We start from the raw sequence: 19,686 nt of genomic DNA, 5'->3' as shown, positions 1-19,686 counted from the left end.
AAATCCTAATTTTAATAAAACACTTGGTAAATAAATAAAAATTAAAAAGAAAACCAATTCGTATAGTTGCACAAACTAGGCAGATGAACTTTTCATTTCTGACGTAATTCCCGCGTCTTTTGATGTGGGTGGAGTTTTGCTTAATTAAAAATGCACGACATGACGTCGTTTTTTGCCGTCGTCATGCGTAAATAGGATTAAATGGGCTTGATATTGAGTCAAAACATTAGATTATACTTGAAACGATGCTGTCGATATATTTTACTATTGTATTTATTTCAGAACCTTTCTTTAAAAAGGCAGTCATACACAATAAAGCAAAGATGAGGGATTTGAGGACTCACACTCAAGTGTACAAAAACACATTTATTTCCCATCACTAGGAGATAACGGTAGACACCAACTCAGAGACACGGAGGCGCATTACTGTACATTAACCGTCAATAATTACAACAATACTTATCATAGAACAGATACTTTTCTTCTTTTTTTTTTTTACATTGTACAAGGTTGTCTCAGTATAAATAGTGGATATTGTATATATTTCCCTTTTTCAGGTTATAAAGATGCAGCAGTGCTCCACTGACAGATGTGCAAAACCCAAATAAATACTACTATGTCCATAAGCACAAGTTACATGAAATACACAAGTTCTCAAAATTCTCCAGTCATTTTATGATACACAGAATAATATGAGGAATCAGATTGAGGGGGGTGGGGGAATTATTTGTTTAACCTTCACCTGAACCTCATTCTGCCTGGTGACTTTAACAAAGTAAAAAGTTGATTTGGGCTTTGCTTTCGATCGCATGGATGATCTGATCTTGGATGTTTGATGTTTAACTTATCAATGCTTGAATTATAATGGAAATCTCGAGATGTAAGCTAGACTGAATCTCAAAGAAATTGACAAGATCATATTTCACCCCAAAACCAAAGGAAAATTACATTCTATTTTGTATCAAGAAACAGAAGTTTGTTTTCCTGACATTATGATCTATGCAAATCATAATTATTTCTTTGTTTTTTGGGGTAAAATAGGATCTTTCACGAGATTCACCTGCTAACTCAAGCACGTTTTCTTTTAGAAGGTTCATGAAAACTGAGCCTGATTGAAATGATTTAAAGGTGATTTACAGGCTTTGTAGCTACACTAAATTTTACTTTAAGAATTCCAAATGCATTCAAACAAAATCCAGTGAAAGTGAACATCCACATCATTTGACCCCTTTATTGTGGGAAACATGAAATTACTTTATAAATAAAAAAATATTTTAAAGGTCTCTCCTCAGTCTCTGTCAGGCATGAAAAAAAAACTCTCTCTCAATACTTAAGGGAAAATGTACTGAATAAAAAAGGAATACTAGGAACAACAATCAAATTAGGCCAAAATGAATATCATAAAAGAGGCAGGATGGCACAGGTTAAAAGTCTTTTTGGGTCTCTAGAAACACAGTTAATCACTCCAGTGTTCTGAATATATGTTATAAAATAACCATCTTCACTCTTTAAGTTTATTTTTTACTCTTTAAGGAAATAAAAATAAATCTGTTTGCTCGTTTAGAGTTATTGATCTGTCCCCCTTCAGTAAACAACGGAGCGCTTCTTCACGTGTGATTCAGCGTCAGGGTTTGGTGATGTGAACTTCACTGGCCCCCGTCCCATTGGTGGTGGTGGTGATGATGTATTGCGTGGTGGTCTGCTGACTGACGGCGGGCTGCTCCAGCGGGTCGGTGTGAACCTGTGCTACGGTGGACGGCACGCTCACCTGCTTCCCATCCAGCTCCGACTGTCCGTCTGAGATGACGTAGTGTGTCTGCAATGCGCGAGAAACAAAACAACAATTGCAGGACACCATCTGAAAGTGGAAGCCAGGTTGTTCTTCTAGTGAACGTCAGACTCACCGTTTTGACCTGACTGTTGTTGACGGCAGAGGTGACGGGGGTGCTGGTCTCTGCGATCACATACTGAGTGTGAGGAAGAGCCATCATCTGGATCTCAGATGCTTATAGCAGCAAAGGAGGGAAACACACTGCTGTCATCATACTCACAGGTTAATATAACTTTAAAAACAGGCGCTTTTGCTAAAGGTACTTACGATAACCCCTGTAGTTCCAGTTGCTGGGAAGGTACGCGTGCTGTGCGGCACCTTGAGTCTGATTAGTGGACGTCTGTAGAGTCTGGCTCTGAGCCAGGGTCACAGGGGTTAGCTCCTGGGCAGCTTGCTGAGAGGAGGGACTTAGAGGCTGACCTGACACCTGATTGGATGGTAGGAAGTGTCAAAAGGAGTAGTGACAGTGAGTCTGATGCCACTAAACTACATGCAATTACATACGTGCATATTTTTTTCCTACCAAGATTATTTACATGTTTTAAATTTGTGTTTAAATACTTAAAACATTTTTATGGACATTTTTTATTTTCTGTGATATAAAAAAAATACAGGAATGTTCGCAAAAAAATCATTCCAAAGTGTTTTTATTGGGGATTGCATTAGCATAAATAAATAAAAATACGACTTTTTTTTTTAAAGCGTGTACCATTGTTTTAGGGCTGAGCGATTTAGGTAAAAATGTATAATGCAAAATGCAATAATACTGTTATACTGTAAAATAAATCAAGCACTTAAAGGCAGGGTAGGTAGAAATGGTCTAAAAAATGTATTTTTCAAATTTGTTTAAACTTTATGTACATATCAATACATAATTAAAATGTAAGTACTCTGAAAAAGAAAGTATCAAAATCGAGTGTCTGTAGACCTCTCACGACTGTTTTAAAGACATCTCATTATTTCCATTCACTCCACCCCCTCATTTCTGTGCTTCTTCCAAAGCCACGCCCCCAAAACACATGAACGCGCGACTCCGACCGCTGAGCTAGAGGACGCATTATTTACCTGAGACAAGCGGAGGGGAAGGGGCATTTTTTTGCCTGGTTTGCCTTCACTAACTGCATATGCCGGTACTGTAAATTTAGATTGCTCTTTCTCTGCCATTGTTTTGGTATTCCTAGGTTCAGTGCCTTCTTCTTCTTCGATAGATTTTATTGGCAGCTTGCAAACATAGTGCATTACCGCCATCTACTGGACGGAGGTGTGATCAGGTTCCGTGCCTCTCGCACTCCTCAAATCAAACGGTTGCGCGCAAGTGGGCAGGTGCTGTGTGGCAAAAGGGTGGTTGCCATGGTTGCGAGAGAGTGACAGTCGCCTAAGCCAATCCTTTGATTCGTCCCGAATCGAAATAATGAGCTGTGTTTAATACAGATTAAACGGTCTAGAGTCACTTGATTTTTATACTCTTTTTTTCAGAGTTCTTACATTTTAATTATGTATTGATATATATAGAAAGTTTTAACAAATTTGGATCTTTAATTTTTAATAAATCCTACCTACCCTGCCTTTAAATATAGTTTTATTTTACAGTACAATCATAATTTCCTCATTTTCAAATGTCAAACCATCAAACTTTTATTGTGGCAATTTGCCTGAAATATTTCAGAAAACTTCAGACATTCAGAAACCCGCAGTGCATATATTTATTTAAAAAGGGGAATTCACCACTGGCAAGATGGGCTTTTAATAATACTTGGCTGTCTATGCTGTAGAAACACCCCCCAAAAAAAATTTCTGGTGCTACATGACTAGAGAAAACAGAAAAAGGCCTATGGCGTTTCCGTCAAAAACGTCAACACCCATAATGCAATTTTGAAACAATTTTGGCACCGCAGCTCTGTCAATCCGACTGTCCATGGGCAGTAATACAAACAAACTCTGTAGTTTAACAAATGGGCTGCGTTTCCCAAAAGCATTGTAATCCTAAGTAGATCGTAGAACCGTTGTGGCAATGATCAACTTTGCTCACAATGCTTCTGAGAAACAGCCCTGGACAGTGCTGGGTAGATTACTTACAAAAGTTTAGTCCATTACTGGTTCCAAATTACATGACAAAAATTGTAGTTAGTAACGTAATCCATTACATTACACGTTTAAGGTAATATAATCTTTATATAATCTACTTTTTGATTACTTTCGACTTAACTTGTTTATCACATCAAATTGAATAGGATAATATTGTGCATTGTGCATATTTTATAGTGCATAAAATATTACACTACGTCAATATTCCCAAAATGGGTTTTGTGATGGAACTGAAGGGAGTTTGTGAGTTTAACGAATAACATGTAATCATGTAATCAATATAGAAGTAGCTGTAGTCTGATTACAAGTATTTTAAAATGTAATATAATCTAATTAAAATAACTTAATTTTTGGAATCTGATTACATAATCCAGATTACATGTAATCAGTTACTACCCATTACTGGCCCTGGAGTTGTCAAAAGTCCTCCAAATGACGCACAATTATGCATTTTCTTCATCTGGTAGACTTTTGATCAGATCAGGAATGCAGGCGACACAGAGAAACTCTCCAAATTGTCCATTTACATATACAACTGACACTGTAACAATACAAAGCTGGATGAAAATTGGAGATCTTATCCTTTAATTAAATCCCTGCCATTTACAGCCCAAATATGCTGTAAAAGAGCCGCTCACCTGTGCATTGGCCTGCACTGTCCCGGTGGGCTCAGACACCTGTATGTGCTGAACCTGAATCGAGTGCTGACTGTAACTGTGAGGGTCATGTAACTGACTCACATCTACAGTAGAGTGCTGAGAGTGAGGAGAGGACGCCTGCAGAGACAAACAGACACAACACTCACTTATCAAATCACTCCAAAACACATCGTGTTGTCGGAAACCTTGAATCTCTTTAATAATTAAAAAAAAAAAAAAAAAAAAATAGCATTGTCAAAGTTTATATTGTGGCTTTATATATGGTCAGACACTTACATGTGTCATTGTATTATTAACACTTTATCAAACTCAAGCTCAAATGGAGTTATGAGGTTTCTGACCAACGAATTTCAGAGAATTTCAGACATGTTTTGTCCGTCATTCGAACTGCCGCATCTGAGGCAGTAAATGCATTGCATTATGTTTTTACCAACTTACATGTTATAAAGTAGAAAAAGCAGAAGAAGAGATGATATAATGCACATACCCAAAACAAGAGCTTGCACGCAAGAGCTTGCTAGTAGCCTATAAAATGACCCAAAAATGACATCGTAGGCTACGCACAAGACATTAATCAAACAAATACGTCTGAAAACAGCCGTTGCAATTTAACCGCACAGCATTGGTCAATCTATCAATTAAAGTAACAAATCAACAATTCCTTAATTTTTTATTTAAACAAGCTTATGCAATTTTAAGTGAAAGACTACAGGAGTGTTTTATTTGTATTTTTTTACTATTCTATTTATTTTGTACTATTATAACACAAGAGATACTTTTCAGTTTTGAAACTGATTGTGACCAAATACCTTTTGTTTTTTTTAATCAGCCCTACAAAAAAATATGACCTATGCATCAGTGCATTCTGTGTCATACTGCTACCCCAGGGGGACCGAATGCCGATAGGTGGAACAAACTGTAATTTGCACTACAGTCTGTTCAAAATAAATGAAAAGTAACCTAGCATTGGGGATTTGTTGCTTTATTCTGTTGTAAGGAAACTCGTATCGAACTGTGACCCCAAAACTGAGTTAAATACCAAACCGTGACTTCTGTGTACCGTTACACCCCTAATAAGTATGTAAACAGAGGAAGCACAAAAGCACAAAGAGAAAAAGTGAAGTAAAAAAACGAAAGCAGCAAGGAGAATCGAAGAACAGAAAAATGAAAAGCCATAGAAATAAAGAGCAAAAAAAGCCAGTGTGAATGAATGTGTCCGTACCGGGGCGACCTGCACCACCTGCAGCTGTATGTGCTGTGGCTGAGACAGGCCTCCTCCTGCCTGAGACACAGGGATGTACTGGATCCTCTGGAAATCCCCTTGTGCTGTGCGGTAGTCTGTGGTCAGGGTCTGGGAAAGCTCCGTCATGGCCTGTGTCAATAGGTCCGTCGTCTAGGAGAAAGACAGAAACTGATGAATATTGTGTTGTTACATGACAGGGCACTTTTTTGATGCGTCTTTAAAGCCTTCAGTAATATAGTGCATTTGTAAGTGAAACAGAACATTCAGCAAGAAACTCATTTGTTTAGAATAAGGTGATCTAATGATCCCAGTGAGATTTTCTAGAATGCAAACGGGGTATATTTTGATTTGATGGTGTTCATGTTGCTCACCACCACAGTCTCAGCAGTGGTGCCGTCTGTTGTGATGACAGCAGGAGTGCTGCTGATGACCGTGGTGGACAGAGGTGCCTGGATGCTGTTGCTGTTGTACTGATATTCTGGATGCTTCTTACGAATGTGCTGGACCATCTTCGTCTAAAAAATAAAGATATATTAGTACACACAAATCATCCAGATTCACACACATACTGACTCAGGGATGACTGTACCTTGCTGCTGTACTGTTTGGCACAGTGCGGGCAGCACACAGGTGCAGTGGCGATGGTGCCCGTCAGCTGGGTGTGTGTGCTCAGCATGGGGTCAGGCTCCCCCGGCCCGGCCGGACGCAGCTTCCGGATGCTGGGAGGCAATTCTGCCCCAGGGTGGTTCTTCAAAATGTGCGCCTTCCTCTTACTGGCACTTTTATAGACCTGAACAGGTAAAGGATGATATAGATTAATGAAAAGAGTTTTTAACAATACCCGTTCTTGTCTTAGGACAACTTTGATGAGCTTGTCAAACCAAAAATTATTCAGACACCAGATATAATTTTGTGATATTTTTTCACTAGTGGGTGCAGGATACTATAGTTAATTTATATAAGTGAGGATAGCAAAATAAAGTAAACTGTGACATATTTTACCCAAAAAATCTTCATACAGTTGAATACCAGTAAAATGTATACAAATTGGGGACCAAAAATTATTTAGACACTTTGACTTGACCATGTTTTTCTTTTCTTTTTCTTTTTTAATTGCTAATGTGACCTTTTTTACACCACAGACTGAACAAAATTAAGCACTGCTTGGTAATTGGTCGACCTAAATTGGTATTATCTAATTGTGTTCTTAAACTGACAACTACTCAACCCAATTCATTTGTGAGACAGTCCAACAGAAGGATGGCCAAAACCAGTGAAATATCAACTGATGTGATAACTCTTGTCATAATTTATTACCATTTTCTAAACTATAGCGAATAAACTGCGATAATGTGAGAAATGTTGAAGGTGTCTGAATACATTTTGGTTTGACTAAAAATGTAAATGTAAATATGCATGTATGCATATATATATATTCTTTTTTTTTTAAGTAAAAAAAGTATTCTTTTTTTTTTTTTAATGTATGTAATGAATATATATATACACCAAATTTTTAGTTAAGATATAAACCCTTAACTCATTATTAACTTATTAACTCTAATAAACACGAATGCACTATGCAGGAAGAGCCAAATGGCAACTCTATTTTCAGAGGAGGCTCAAGTCTCTTGGCTCAATGACACACTGCTATAGTCTTTCTATGGGTCTGCTGTAATGGCAGCCAACGTAAAGACCGAAGGGTCATTAAACTGTCACGGGTCAAGCCTGTAAGACAGAAGTGGCAAAGCTGAATGAGTCCAGACCTTATCACAGTACTGGCAGAAGTAATCTCTGTTGGGTTTAATGATGGGCAGCGTCAGCTCAGGAACCTCCTCCAATCGCATCTCAGGATGTCGTTTAGACAGATGATTGACCTGAGGACATGTGCAATTACATCATTAACGTGAGAAAATGAGCCACAAAAACACTGATTCTAAGAAACAGCAAAAAGGTGATGGACAAACTGAGGTCAAAGGTCAATACCAGCATCCCTCGTCTCCTGAAGCCCATCATACAGAGTCTGCATTTAAACATGAAGCTCTCAAAGTCAGTGGTGGGCTCCTTCTGTTTCAGAGCTTTGGTGCGGTGGATGCGGTCCGCCTTTTTGGCCTCGCGCTCAGGGTTGTGCATCCTCTGCATGTGTTCCCGTAGTTTATCTTTCCTCTGGCCAAAAAAAATATAATAATCGAAAAACACACAATGAAATGAATGAGAAGTTCATTATATATATAAATCTCTGCGGCAAATATCATGCCTAATCTGTAAATGCAGCAATGCATTAACACCAATGCATTAACATCACAAAGCACAGCATTTATGTGTGTGTATGTGACTGCACTTCTACATGCATGTTCCTCATCTGGGCATATGTGAATCACCTTAAACTGTTTTCCACAGGTGGAGCACAGGAAGTCCTTGCGGTCCGAGTGGCGGAGCATGTGGAGTCGTAGTTTGTCAGGCCTGCAGAAGGCTTTATCACACTCCGTACACTGGAAGATCTTCTCTGAGTGGAAACTCCTCACGTGCTTCTTTACCTGCACAACACAGATATATGACTGACCAATGCCACATAATCAGATTCAAAAATCGAGAATATTGCCATGCAACCAGACATTAAAGAGGTCTTATCACTTTTAATGATGTTTTCCCCCTTGAAAGGTTTCTGCACTAAAAACAGCCATACTTTAGTTTATATGACCATTTCCTTAAGTTATTTTTCTTACTGTACCTTTAAGCCTCTAAAGAGTCTTATATACGTTACTAAACATGAATTATAACTCTTTAACTTCACTTGCTTACTTAAATAAATTCAATTTTGCAAATTACAATATTTACAAACCAGTTGGCACTATGGCACTAAACTTTCAGTTGCGGATTCCTATAGCAGTAAAAGACATCAAGTACCGACATCAATACCACAGATTTCTGAGTGAGCCATTTTTATAGGATTGTTTTAATAAAAATCTGGTTTTTGGAATGATAAAAAATGACTTTAAAAGACAAATAGATAGGGCTGGGCGGGGCGGTTTAGAAATTGTATCCACGTGTCTTGTTTGCTAGCACGTATGCTCACCTGTATGAAGTCTGTGAATGTTTTCTTGCAGGAAGGACAAGAAAAGCAGCCGTTGACCAGGTGAACCCCCACATGCACTTTGAGCAGGTCTAATCGGTCATAGGACTCGGCGCAGAACAGGCAGGAGTATGTGCGCTGGTCGGAGTGCAGCTGCAGGTGATCCTCAAGAGAAGCGTTCGTCAGAAAGCCCTTCCCGCACTGATGGCACATGTGACGGCAGCCGTCCCGCCCGTGGTACCGCATGTGCTGGTCCAGCTTGTCTTTATCTCGGAAGGCTTTCCCGCACTGGGGACATTTAAAGGGTCGAAAGGACTTACGGATGAATAGATGCTGGAGAGCGGCATTCTGAGTAAGAGAAGAGAGAAAACATGGAGGAATGGACACTTCTGAGACGAGAAGAAAACTAGAAGACAATCTGAGCAGGATGATGAGGAATCACTTTGATTACACTGAATTAATATGGTTTGCAAGCAATGACATAACGCACTTGCTCGAGTCTGTATGTCACAGAGATGGCGGTTAAAACAAGCCCTTGTGTTTGCATGCTGAACACAAACAGGATTAAATCTTTCAGACGTACTTAAAGTTCACCCAAAAATGTACTTTCTGTCATCATTTACTCACCCCCATGTTTACACTGCACTTTTTAAATAATAAAATAAAATACCTTTATTTACAGAACAACATTAACATTACAATACAATTCTTGGCTGTTTTAATTTCTCTGCTTCCAAACGTTAAACCATAGAGCTTTTATTTTGGCTATGGCATTCTAAACCTCTCCTTCCGGTCAAACACGATGACATGATGACAATTAAATGATGGCAGAATGTTGATTTTCGGGGAAGCTGTCCCTTTAACTCTGCTGGTTGATGAAGCTTGAGGACTGAACTGATACAGACAGATGTAATGGGGATGTAGGGAGTCAACACTGTATTGACTGAAGGAATAAGTTTCCTCTGACTCCACTCTGGCCCGCATTAGACCTACCTGCAAGTCCACCTTAACGTGCAGCACGCAACAAAAGAGAAAGACACACACACCCACACACACACGCGCTACTGTTAAACAACTCTAGCCTGCTTAACACACTACATTGCAGAGATGTGAGGGTGTGGGTCACTCGTGACGGGCGTATCTTACCCTAATCCTCCTCGCCCTCCTCATGTCCTGAGGTGTGAGGTGGGGGTCTACGGGACTGGTCTGAGACAGGTCCTCTTTGGGAGACCCCGGGACCTCTGTGGCCGGAGGTGGGGAGACAGAATCTCCCTCGACTTGCAGTGACTCGGTGTGAGTTGCTGGGGTATCAAGCCCTTCCTCGGTCTCGGTCTCCATCGATTCGTCTGCCATCTCCACCACCTTCAGTCCATTAAGAGCTCCATCTGTCCTTTCCTCAAATGGTAGTTTATCTACAGATGCCAACAGCTCCTACAGCAGGTGCAGAGACAAAAATTGAGCACAGAATCCATTAAAAGTCCATTAAACCAAACCTTGCAAGTTTCAAAAAGGTCATAAAGAGATTGTAAACCTAATCTGATCTGCGTAAAGGGAATACGGTTGAGCTGCCGTTCACTATATTTGATGAGCTCTATGTATGTGTGCTGAACAATGTTTATATGTGAATAAAAGCCTAAATTAAACCTGTTCATCATATAAAGGGATCGTGTCTCTTCAGAAGACTTAAACTGCTCGATTTATATGGATTCGTTTTACGATGTCTTTATGGACTTTAAAGATTGAGTGTGAAAGTTTTGGCTACCTGGACTTACAATTTCTTTATCATCATAGTTATCATCCTTGGTGTGAATGGGCCTCTATGGGTTTTTGGGTGGACTTTCCCTTTAATGGACTGGTCAACAGTACCTGTGTCTTGTCAGCACTCTCAACAGGAGTCTGTGGGCAGAGGAATTTGGTACGCCGTCCTGGTCGCCTCGCAGCACAGAATCGTTTCCTGCCCCGTCCTCGGCCACGGCCCTTTGGCCTGGAAGAACAGAATATTAGTCAACAATGAATACAATCATGAACACGGGAGAATAGGAGTCCTTTATGTGCATTCAAACCTTTGGATGAGGTTCAGCTTGTCATCGTGCATGTTTAAGTGCTGCTGAAGCTGCTCCGAGCTCATGAACCGTCTGTTACACTCATAACACGGCCAGTTCTTCTCCTGTTCACGTAAAACTGACCCAGAAACAACAGGGGGTTTTAGAGTTGAACCAGGAACCACAACAGAATTTTTTTTTTTCAAATATTAACGCTAACTGTAAAGAGATTGTAATAAAGAGTGCTTTACATTTACAGGAAAGCGAAACAATAACATTGTTTCTAGTAGACTGAATGCGTGCGTGTTTCTGAATATTCTAACTCTGACCTGTTAACACTTATTTTGTGCTTTTGTTCCTCTTCATTATCTACAATTGAGTGATTTGAATTATCTTTCAAATTAACTGTGTTCATTTTTAATTATCTTAAAAGTTACTTTTATAACATTTATATTTTAAACCTTTTTGGCACACAATGCGCAACCATACGTTTCAAAATATTTGTTCTTTAATAAGTGTTTATAATTAGAGAGTAGCATACCAAAATCCCCAAAAGCACAATATGAACTGTTAGAAAGTTAACCATTATATCCTTAGTAAATGTATAGTTTGTCATGTCAGTGGCTGTGTCAATGAATAAAAGAGATGATAATTACAATTTACCTTTTCTCTCTTCATCTGTGACATCATGAACCTTTTGGTTGACAAACTCAGCATATGATGCAGCGTACCACACCTGAAGTGATAGAAAGCATGTGAATTCATCACAAAATAATGGTTTACTGTGAAAAACAACCTTAAAAAAAATACATACACACATTACCATAAACACATTTAATATTATGCTGGCAATATAAAATTAACATGAAAATATGAATATATTAATATGAAATTTTTTTCATTTGGCCATTATGTGTCCTAAAATGTCTTTTTTTATGTTTTAATATCCAATCCCCAAAAAAAGAGGGGGAAAAAATTATTCATGCTTTCAAGTCATATTGAATATTGTTTGAAATGCTGGAGAAATAATAAAATAAAGGTATAATAAATAATTAAAGATAACATTCATATCATTTTTATCCTTTTGTTTGCAATAGATGCTGACCTTAAGCTCCTGTTTGGGCTGAATGTTCTTAATGGTGGTGTAAAAAATGTCCGAGCCGTACTGATAAGCCACCAGGTTCTGCTCCAGGTGGTTCTGGGCCGGCCGGACAAACATCATCCAGTTGCATCGCTCCTCATCGGACAGGTCGAACCAGAGGTCCTCCGCCCTCTCGCCCTCTTTCTCTGGGTCGAGCATGTATAACTACACAGCAGGATTACACATGTGAGACTTTTCAACACTGTACTAGAAAACCACGTATGATAAAAGAGAAGGGTTTACTCGTACTTTCAGGTGGATGTGCGTGTCCTGCAGTTCGCTCTGTCGCACTAGCGGCCCCTCTATAGGACCAAACTGTGTGCGTTTGGGGATACGCCGCTTGGTAAAGACTCCGCCCAGGAAGCGGTCGATATACAGGATGAGAGGAAGACTGGCCCGAGCCTTGGACATCACCGGGCGGTTCAGGATAGGGTGCAGAGGACCGTGCTTTATACATGCTCCAGAATTAGCATTATTACAGTCTTCACACCCTACACATAGACATAAAAATACATGACTTATGTATGAACCTCGGGAGTTAACTCACATTTTGAGAATCAAGAGAATTAAAACTGATTTCCTCTCACCACAATCTTAACCTGATAGTTCACCACAAAATGAAAATCAACTGTCATCAATTAATCACTCTATGTCGTTTTTTTAGCTAAATCTGGTGAATAGACTGTCAATGGAGGGACAGAAATCTCTCAGATTTAATTTAAAATATAAAGGAAAGGTCTTATGGATTTGGAATGACATAAAGATGAGTAATTGAGGACAAAATGTTCATGTTTGGGTGAACTAATGTTCATGTTTGGGTGAAGTGTTCAGTGTTGAACTTCTACTCACAGAGGTTCTGGGGAGTGAATGGTTGGGGCGTCCTGGGTTCCCAGTCATCCATGTCAGAATCATCGCTATCATTGTCTTCTTCCTCGTCCTCTGAGTCTACAGTGGAATCTGTGGCCCCCAGGGGACTCGACGAGGCCTCCGCCATGTTGGGGAGAGACGCATTAGCCACAGCAAGTTGGCTCTGTCAGGAAAATAATCAGTGTAAGGTTAACATTGTATGAAATAAAGCATCTTTTGCATTAGTGAAGCACTGTAGTCTCTCATGCCTGTGGCAGAACAATGTTAAGAAGTCTTTCAGGTGAACAATTGCATTATGGGACATGTTTAGCAGTGCAGTGTCACCTGTGGCACGGGCTCCAGGATCGCCTGTGGGCCATCAGCGACGTTGCTCAATACATGCAGATTGGCGGTGTTCATATTCTGACCGCTGGGTAGCAACACAGTCACCTGGGGCAACAGATCATGTTAGTGGTCAACATCAATGGGCAATTGCTAAAATATTACATTTGCAACCAGATAGTATTATTTATATGGTACATGTAAAAATCTAAAAGATCAGAGAATGCCACAGTACCTGTTGTGTTGTGCCATCTTGCTGAATGTAAGCCACCTGGGGTTGATCTGTAAACTGAACAGGAGCGAAAAAGAGCAGTAAACCTTTAGAGTTGCTGTGTGAAACATGCTGAACAGTATATGTTTGTGATTATCTTTAGTGATTAACAGAGGTGTCAAAAGTATTCACATTCATTACTCAGGTAGAAGTATAGATACTAGGGTTTAAAAAGACTTCTGTAGAAGTTGAAGTATCAACTCAAGCTTTTTACTCAAGTAAAAGTATAAAAGTACTTGTTTCAAAACTACTTAAAGTATAAAAGTAAAAGTAATGTAAGAAAAAAAAAAGCAATTAATGCGCTCTCTCTCTCTCTCTCTCTCTCTCTCTCTCTCTCCCCCTCTCCCCCTATGTATACATATATATACACACACATGCATATAACATGCATATTACTAGGATATTGCACGTAATAATGCCTTATTCTGCATGACTACCTTACTAACTATTAATAAGCAGTAATTAGGAGTTTATTGAGGCAAGAGTCGTAATTAACAGTGAGAATTGACCAAAATTTTGCTCATTGTTAGTTCATTTTTGTTAATGCATTAACTAACATTAACTACTGGGACCTTATTATATTAGTGTTACCAAAAAAATGGCATTAAACAAATATTTAAAATACTGTTTTTACGTAGTTTCTACATTAATTTGGAGGTTCAATGTGAAAATATATTTACTAATTATGTAAGGTGTGATTAATTACAGAGACTTTTAAACTTTTTTTACCAAATCAACAGCCAAATTATATACTGTATAATTAGAGTAACATAATAGCAAAACATAAAAGATGAATGAAAATTTGTCAAAATTATCTAAATCGTCTCAACATGCTATTTGTTATATTCAATCCCAATCCCCGTTCAATCCACAATGTTAAAGGTGCAGTAAGCGATTTCTGAAAAATGCTGTTGAAAGTGGATTGGACCGAGCAGCACAACACACTTCTTGTCTCCCATCTGGAGAGACCCAAGCGGGAAGGCCTGAGGTTGCGTTGTTCCTGCTTCACAGTAACACTGATTTACCTGTTTCACAGAACCAAGATCTGCTGTTGTTGTCATGTTAGCTCTAGTGACAGGACAGTTCTGAGTGTCACTGAAGCATTATTTTGCTTTGCTACAGCTATGACAAAGAGACATCCACTCTTGCATTGCATGTTTGTGCATTTTGAGGGTTTAGCAATGACGGGAGGACTGTGTTTGTTTGGGTTGATTTCAAATATCAACAGTGTTTCTCAGATATTGCTTACTGCACCTTTAATCATGAACTCTAACCTTCTTCACTGGCAGAACCAAGGATCAAATCCATACATCTTCACAGGTAGATGAGCTCACCTGTGTTCCATCGGCAGGGTGTATGTAAACCAGTGTGTGTTCGGCGGACTCAACAGAGGTGTAGGAGCTTCCGTCCGCAGCGTATAAAACCTGCTGCTGACCGCGGTCTGACTGCTCTCCGCTGTACACGATCTGGGCCACCGCACCGGCCTCGAAGTGCACCTGCACACCCGTAACACACGCAAAAACCTCGTGAAAACATGTCAAAGTGGGATTTCACACCCCCATTCAATAGAAGTATAAAAAGAAGTGCATGTTTTATTGATTCTACTTTAAAATCGTGAAACTAACTCAATAGTTGTACAGTGGTAATAAATCTAAAGAGAAAGGTCTGGCTGTACCTGAGGTGTGTTTCCAGTGTCATTGTTGGGTGCTGGACTCCACACAGGTGACGACTCCTGCTTGGCCTCCATGGCAACCGTATGAGGTGAGACCGAACACCTCCTTCACCTATCCACCTGTCATCAACCACCTGTGTGTTCATTGCAGAAACTGACATGATTTATCGAGATTTCATTCATTTCCATGACTTGCATCACGAAAAACCCACATGGATTGATTACTCATCTGAATGTTGGGGGAACATGTCATAATAAAAGTCTGTATGATGGTAATGACCCTGACTAGCATATCCTTGTATAATGTAGTATGCTGACCTCAGTAGGGTTCACTGTTAAAGTCACCCTGAAATCAAAATTGACAATTCTTGATTTTATGGAACAGCATTAATGATTTTTCTGTGCACATCATTATTATTATTTTTAAATCATGTGCCCTTGTAATCTTTATACAAACTAACTTCCCCTCCCTCTTGCAGCAACATCTCGGCTGCATCCAAAAATGACATACTTATGAAGGTAATATGATGCCATAAACAATCGCATGCGCAGGGTAAGATTTGTGAAAGTGTACATAAGATTGCAAGCGTAAATAAAATTAGCATGTGCAAGAGAAGATTTGTAAAGATGTAAATCACCTTTCAAGAGTAAGAAAAAAAAAAAAATTGCAGCATTTTTCTGTAATTTGTAAGTGTAATTCATGTATTGTGAAACTCAAGCTTTATGCTAACGCACAATAAATATGATATGTATTGTTCTGACTTCCATTTTTCCACGCTTACACTTTTGGCATGTTTTTTCCCGCACAAATACGGCCAAAAGCACGGCAAGCCTGTGAACAGCATTTTGCAAGCGAAAGCAACAGAGTCAGGAAATGTAAAACAGATTTATCGCGTAAAACCAACCTTTGTGTAAAAAAATTAACTGTTGCAAATGTCTAAATTACTTGTTGTGTACATGGGGCAAAAAAGTCCCCGAAATAACCCGATTTGTACAGTTGCGTCTCTCTTTTAGCTGCGCTTCCAGTTTTGGCACGATTTTCTCACTCATTGAGTTTTGTAAGCGCGAAGTGGAGGGCGGGTCCACCTTCTTCATGTAGCCAATCAAATGAGCTTCTCGCTGACTCTCGTTTTACTCTTATCTGATTGGTTCAATAACCAATAAGACATCTTTATCTTCACTTGGCTCAGCATCGTTCTCGTTACCGTAATGGTACAGTTTTAATGCACACATACATATGTTAAATAAATAAATCATGGTGATGGTGAAGAGATGTAACTGATGCTGGTAGGTCACAAGATAATGACAACATGGCGAATGTAGTATGTCCGCATTACATTCATACTGTATAAAACTTAATTTTTTAGTAAGTCATTTAATATTCAAAATAAGTACCTACTCAAGAGAGTATGCGATTTTGGACACAGCCCTCTTTTCCTCTCTGATGGCGCATTTACTGGCGCGAGGGCGGGATGACCTGTCACTCACATGAGATCGACCAATAGCAAACAACAACCATCCAATCAATTCCCCACGGACAAAATGAAGTCCCGCCCTACATTTTATCTTGATCAAGAAGCCCTTTGACTGTAGAGGGTAACGCATTACAAGTTAAAACTCGCGTTACGTAAACAGATTACCTTTTTAAGTAACTAGTAAAGTAACGCATTACTTTTAAATTTACAACAAAATATCAGTTACTCTTTCAAATAAGTAATGCAAGTCACTTTGTTTTCCTATTTATTGACTGACAGCTCTCCTGTCCCCATTTTGAGAGAAATCGTGAGTAAGTGCAGAGGCGTTGTGTGCACAACATGATGGTTATTGTAGTTCTAAATGTGAGCATGCATTTATTCATCTGACTTGCACAGAAACAGATTCAGTATTCCTCCGAATGAATAAAATCAGTGAAATGCAAAATCAGAATACTACTCAAACCTCAAATAATTAAATATGTTCAATAAAACAGATATTTTTATGCATTTAATCTCACTTTTTTGACCAATGTACTTGCTGGTGACCTTCGATGATTCAGTTAAACCATAAGCAAAAATTACTTTCGATTTTTTGTTTTCATTGTTGAAGTGGCTGCGTCCAAAATCACATACTCTCTTGAGTAGGTACTTATTTTGAATAAGTAATTATGTAATGACTTCTAAAAAAGTATGTTCTATATAGTATAAATGTGTGTAGTATAAATGTAATCTGGACCTACATTCGCCATGTTGTCAGCCAATGTTTTCTCCAGCATTCTAATCTTCTGTAGTCCAGAATAGCTGCACAGCTGAAAGGTTTGTTTACAGGCATTCATTTGCATTTTCTTCGGCCTTATTATTTCAAATCTGGTGTGAAAGGGCCTTTACATGTCAAAAAATAGAACTTTTTTCTTATAAAAAAACAAGCCCATCCCAGCTGAGAAAAAGTAACGCAACACATTACTTTTCTTAAAAAGTAACTAAGTAACACAGTTAGTTACTTTTTAAGGGTGGAACATGAGTAAACATGGAGTAAATACTGTAATGCATTACTTTTCAAAAGTAACTTTTTTTCAAATTTTTCCAGGGGTTTCCATGATTGTGAATCTTGAACAATGTATCCTCTATATTCCAAAACAATGGAATAACTCCCGTAAAATTTTTTTTTTTTTTTTTAAATACTGTAGTGGTACTATGGTACCGTACTGTGATGGCATCACACCATGATGATATAAGCCATGAAAAATATTCATGGTACTCAATGTTCTTTAAAAAAAAATCATGATTAATCTATATAAATGACATGCATATAGTTAAATAGGGTTTCTGATGTGAACGGAACAGAGGAAAGCTCGACCCATTTCACCTGTTCATTGAGTTATTTGTGATTTATTTAAAGCTCTCCGTTTAACCCAAATACAGGCACCCCGTACTGGCGGTCAGTCTAATCACTACGGGGGTAGAGGAGATACACGGCTGGACAGAAAATACCTAACAGCCGTGCTGAGAGAAAAAACATACGCAAACGCCTATAACCCCGGCCTTCTTCAAACCCTGAGACTAATTCAGAGATTATAAACGCTGTAATGGTGAATGAAGCAATCAGGGTGTTTGTCAGGCTCTCTCCCCCCCTGTCAAAAGCCTGCAGGTTGGGAGTTCCAGTCGGACTATACCACACAACCCGCAGCGGCACAAAAACATTTTCACTCCGGCATTATCAGACATTAACCCGTACTAGAAGCCAACAATGATAGTGGGATGAGAGCAGATGCACTGTTTGACCCGGAACGTCACTGCGGTGTCGTTTTAATCGAGCGCATTGGTTTCATGGAGGTTTTTGAATGCGGGACAGGGGCGCTTGGCTCCCCGCTCATAGATGAGCTCGGCCGGCGGGCGCGCTCAGTGAGTGTCTGCAGCAGAATGAGGAAGACACGCCACGACTCCATTTTGGGTGGGACTAAGACAACAACAAAGCACGGCGAAGACACTCAACAAAATATATCTACACCCTAATCGACCGTCCAACGGAAAACAGGCTGTGAATTTTACGTGACACTTACTGAGAGACGATCCTGAATCCGCGCTTAAGCTTCGGGTGTGGATTTCCCGAGAGTTTTGAGCATTTTTAGGAAAAGGTTGAAGTGGGTCTTCCCTCTGAATGGTAGCTGCAGAGATGGCTGCCTTGCATATATTAACATAAACTACCTAGCAACAGACGCGCGGCCCCGGGCGACGATATGCACATTGTTATATATAAATACATCGATGGAGTTTTTCAGGAACGATAGGGCTATGGTAATATATTTGCTGTGGTGGTTACATTACGCGTAGTTGAATTTTGATATGTATAGATTGTTTTTCATTTCGAGATAATTGGCATATTATGCTCGTACGGCATTTTCCTTTCAGCGCCAATGAGAATTTTCCGCCATTTCTCCCAACCAATGAAAAACAGAAAAACGTGTTCGACTCCGTCCAATGAGAAAAAAGAGAACGTGCCAGACCTACCAATGACATTTCAAGCGCGTCACACAAGCACGCATGGATGTGTACATGTAGGCACGTATAAATGTAATATTTATATATGTGTATATATATTTATGTATGTATATATATATATATGTATATATATATATATAAAATATGTTTTCTCTATAGTCTCTAAAGGTGATGATACACAGTGCATGGGCACTTTCCCGTAGTGATGTAACGTTAGTACTCGAGTCCGATTTCTGCTTTCTCGGACTCGACTCGGTCTTGACTCTGACTCGGCATAGGCGGTCTCGTCCCCATCACTAGTCCACTAGAATACATACCACTAGAACATTTTAATTTGCTCTGCATGTCCTAACTATGATTAAAAAAGTCAGGGTGGGCTTAACATGTTGATGACAGAGCAGCACTGTTGAAGCAGTTTAGAAAAATAGGCAGAAGATGATGCATGTGGTATGGATTTTTTTAATGATAGTAAAAGCATAGTCCATATTAGGACGTTAAGACTGCTCCTCT

At 39.3% G+C, this 19,686-nt stretch overlaps 1 protein-coding gene across 1 annotated transcript; it reads right to left on the bottom strand.

Moving 5' to 3' along the window:
* Positions 1-346: 346 nt before the first annotated feature.
* Positions 347-18,859, bottom strand: prdm10 (PR domain containing 10). Its single transcript, XM_084409948.1, has 23 exons — positions 18,738-18,859; positions 15,206-15,336; positions 14,865-15,026; positions 13,495-13,548; positions 13,263-13,367; positions 12,921-13,101; positions 12,321-12,562; positions 12,036-12,236; positions 11,594-11,666; positions 10,952-11,069; positions 10,755-10,872; positions 10,035-10,319; positions 8,892-9,236; positions 8,197-8,352; positions 7,802-7,981; positions 7,582-7,692; positions 6,408-6,608; positions 6,190-6,333; positions 5,798-5,968; positions 4,555-4,692; positions 2,099-2,258; positions 1,905-2,005; positions 347-1,816 (listed from the first exon to the last, which is right to left on the bottom strand). Exons 2-23 carry the CDS (start codon positions 15,275-15,277, stop codon positions 1,625-1,627), a joined length of 3,510 nt encoding a protein of 1,169 aa, XP_084266074.1. The 5' UTR covers positions 15,278-15,336; positions 18,738-18,859; the 3' UTR covers positions 347-1,624.
* Positions 18,860-19,686: the final 827 nt, after the last annotated feature.

This window comes from Rutilus rutilus (genome assembly GCF_951802725.1).
Source record: "Rutilus rutilus genome assembly, chromosome: 5".
Taxonomy (NCBI): Eukaryota; Metazoa; Chordata; class Actinopteri; order Cypriniformes; family Leuciscidae; genus Rutilus; species Rutilus rutilus.
This window is presented reverse-complemented; position numbering and strand designations above follow the sequence as displayed.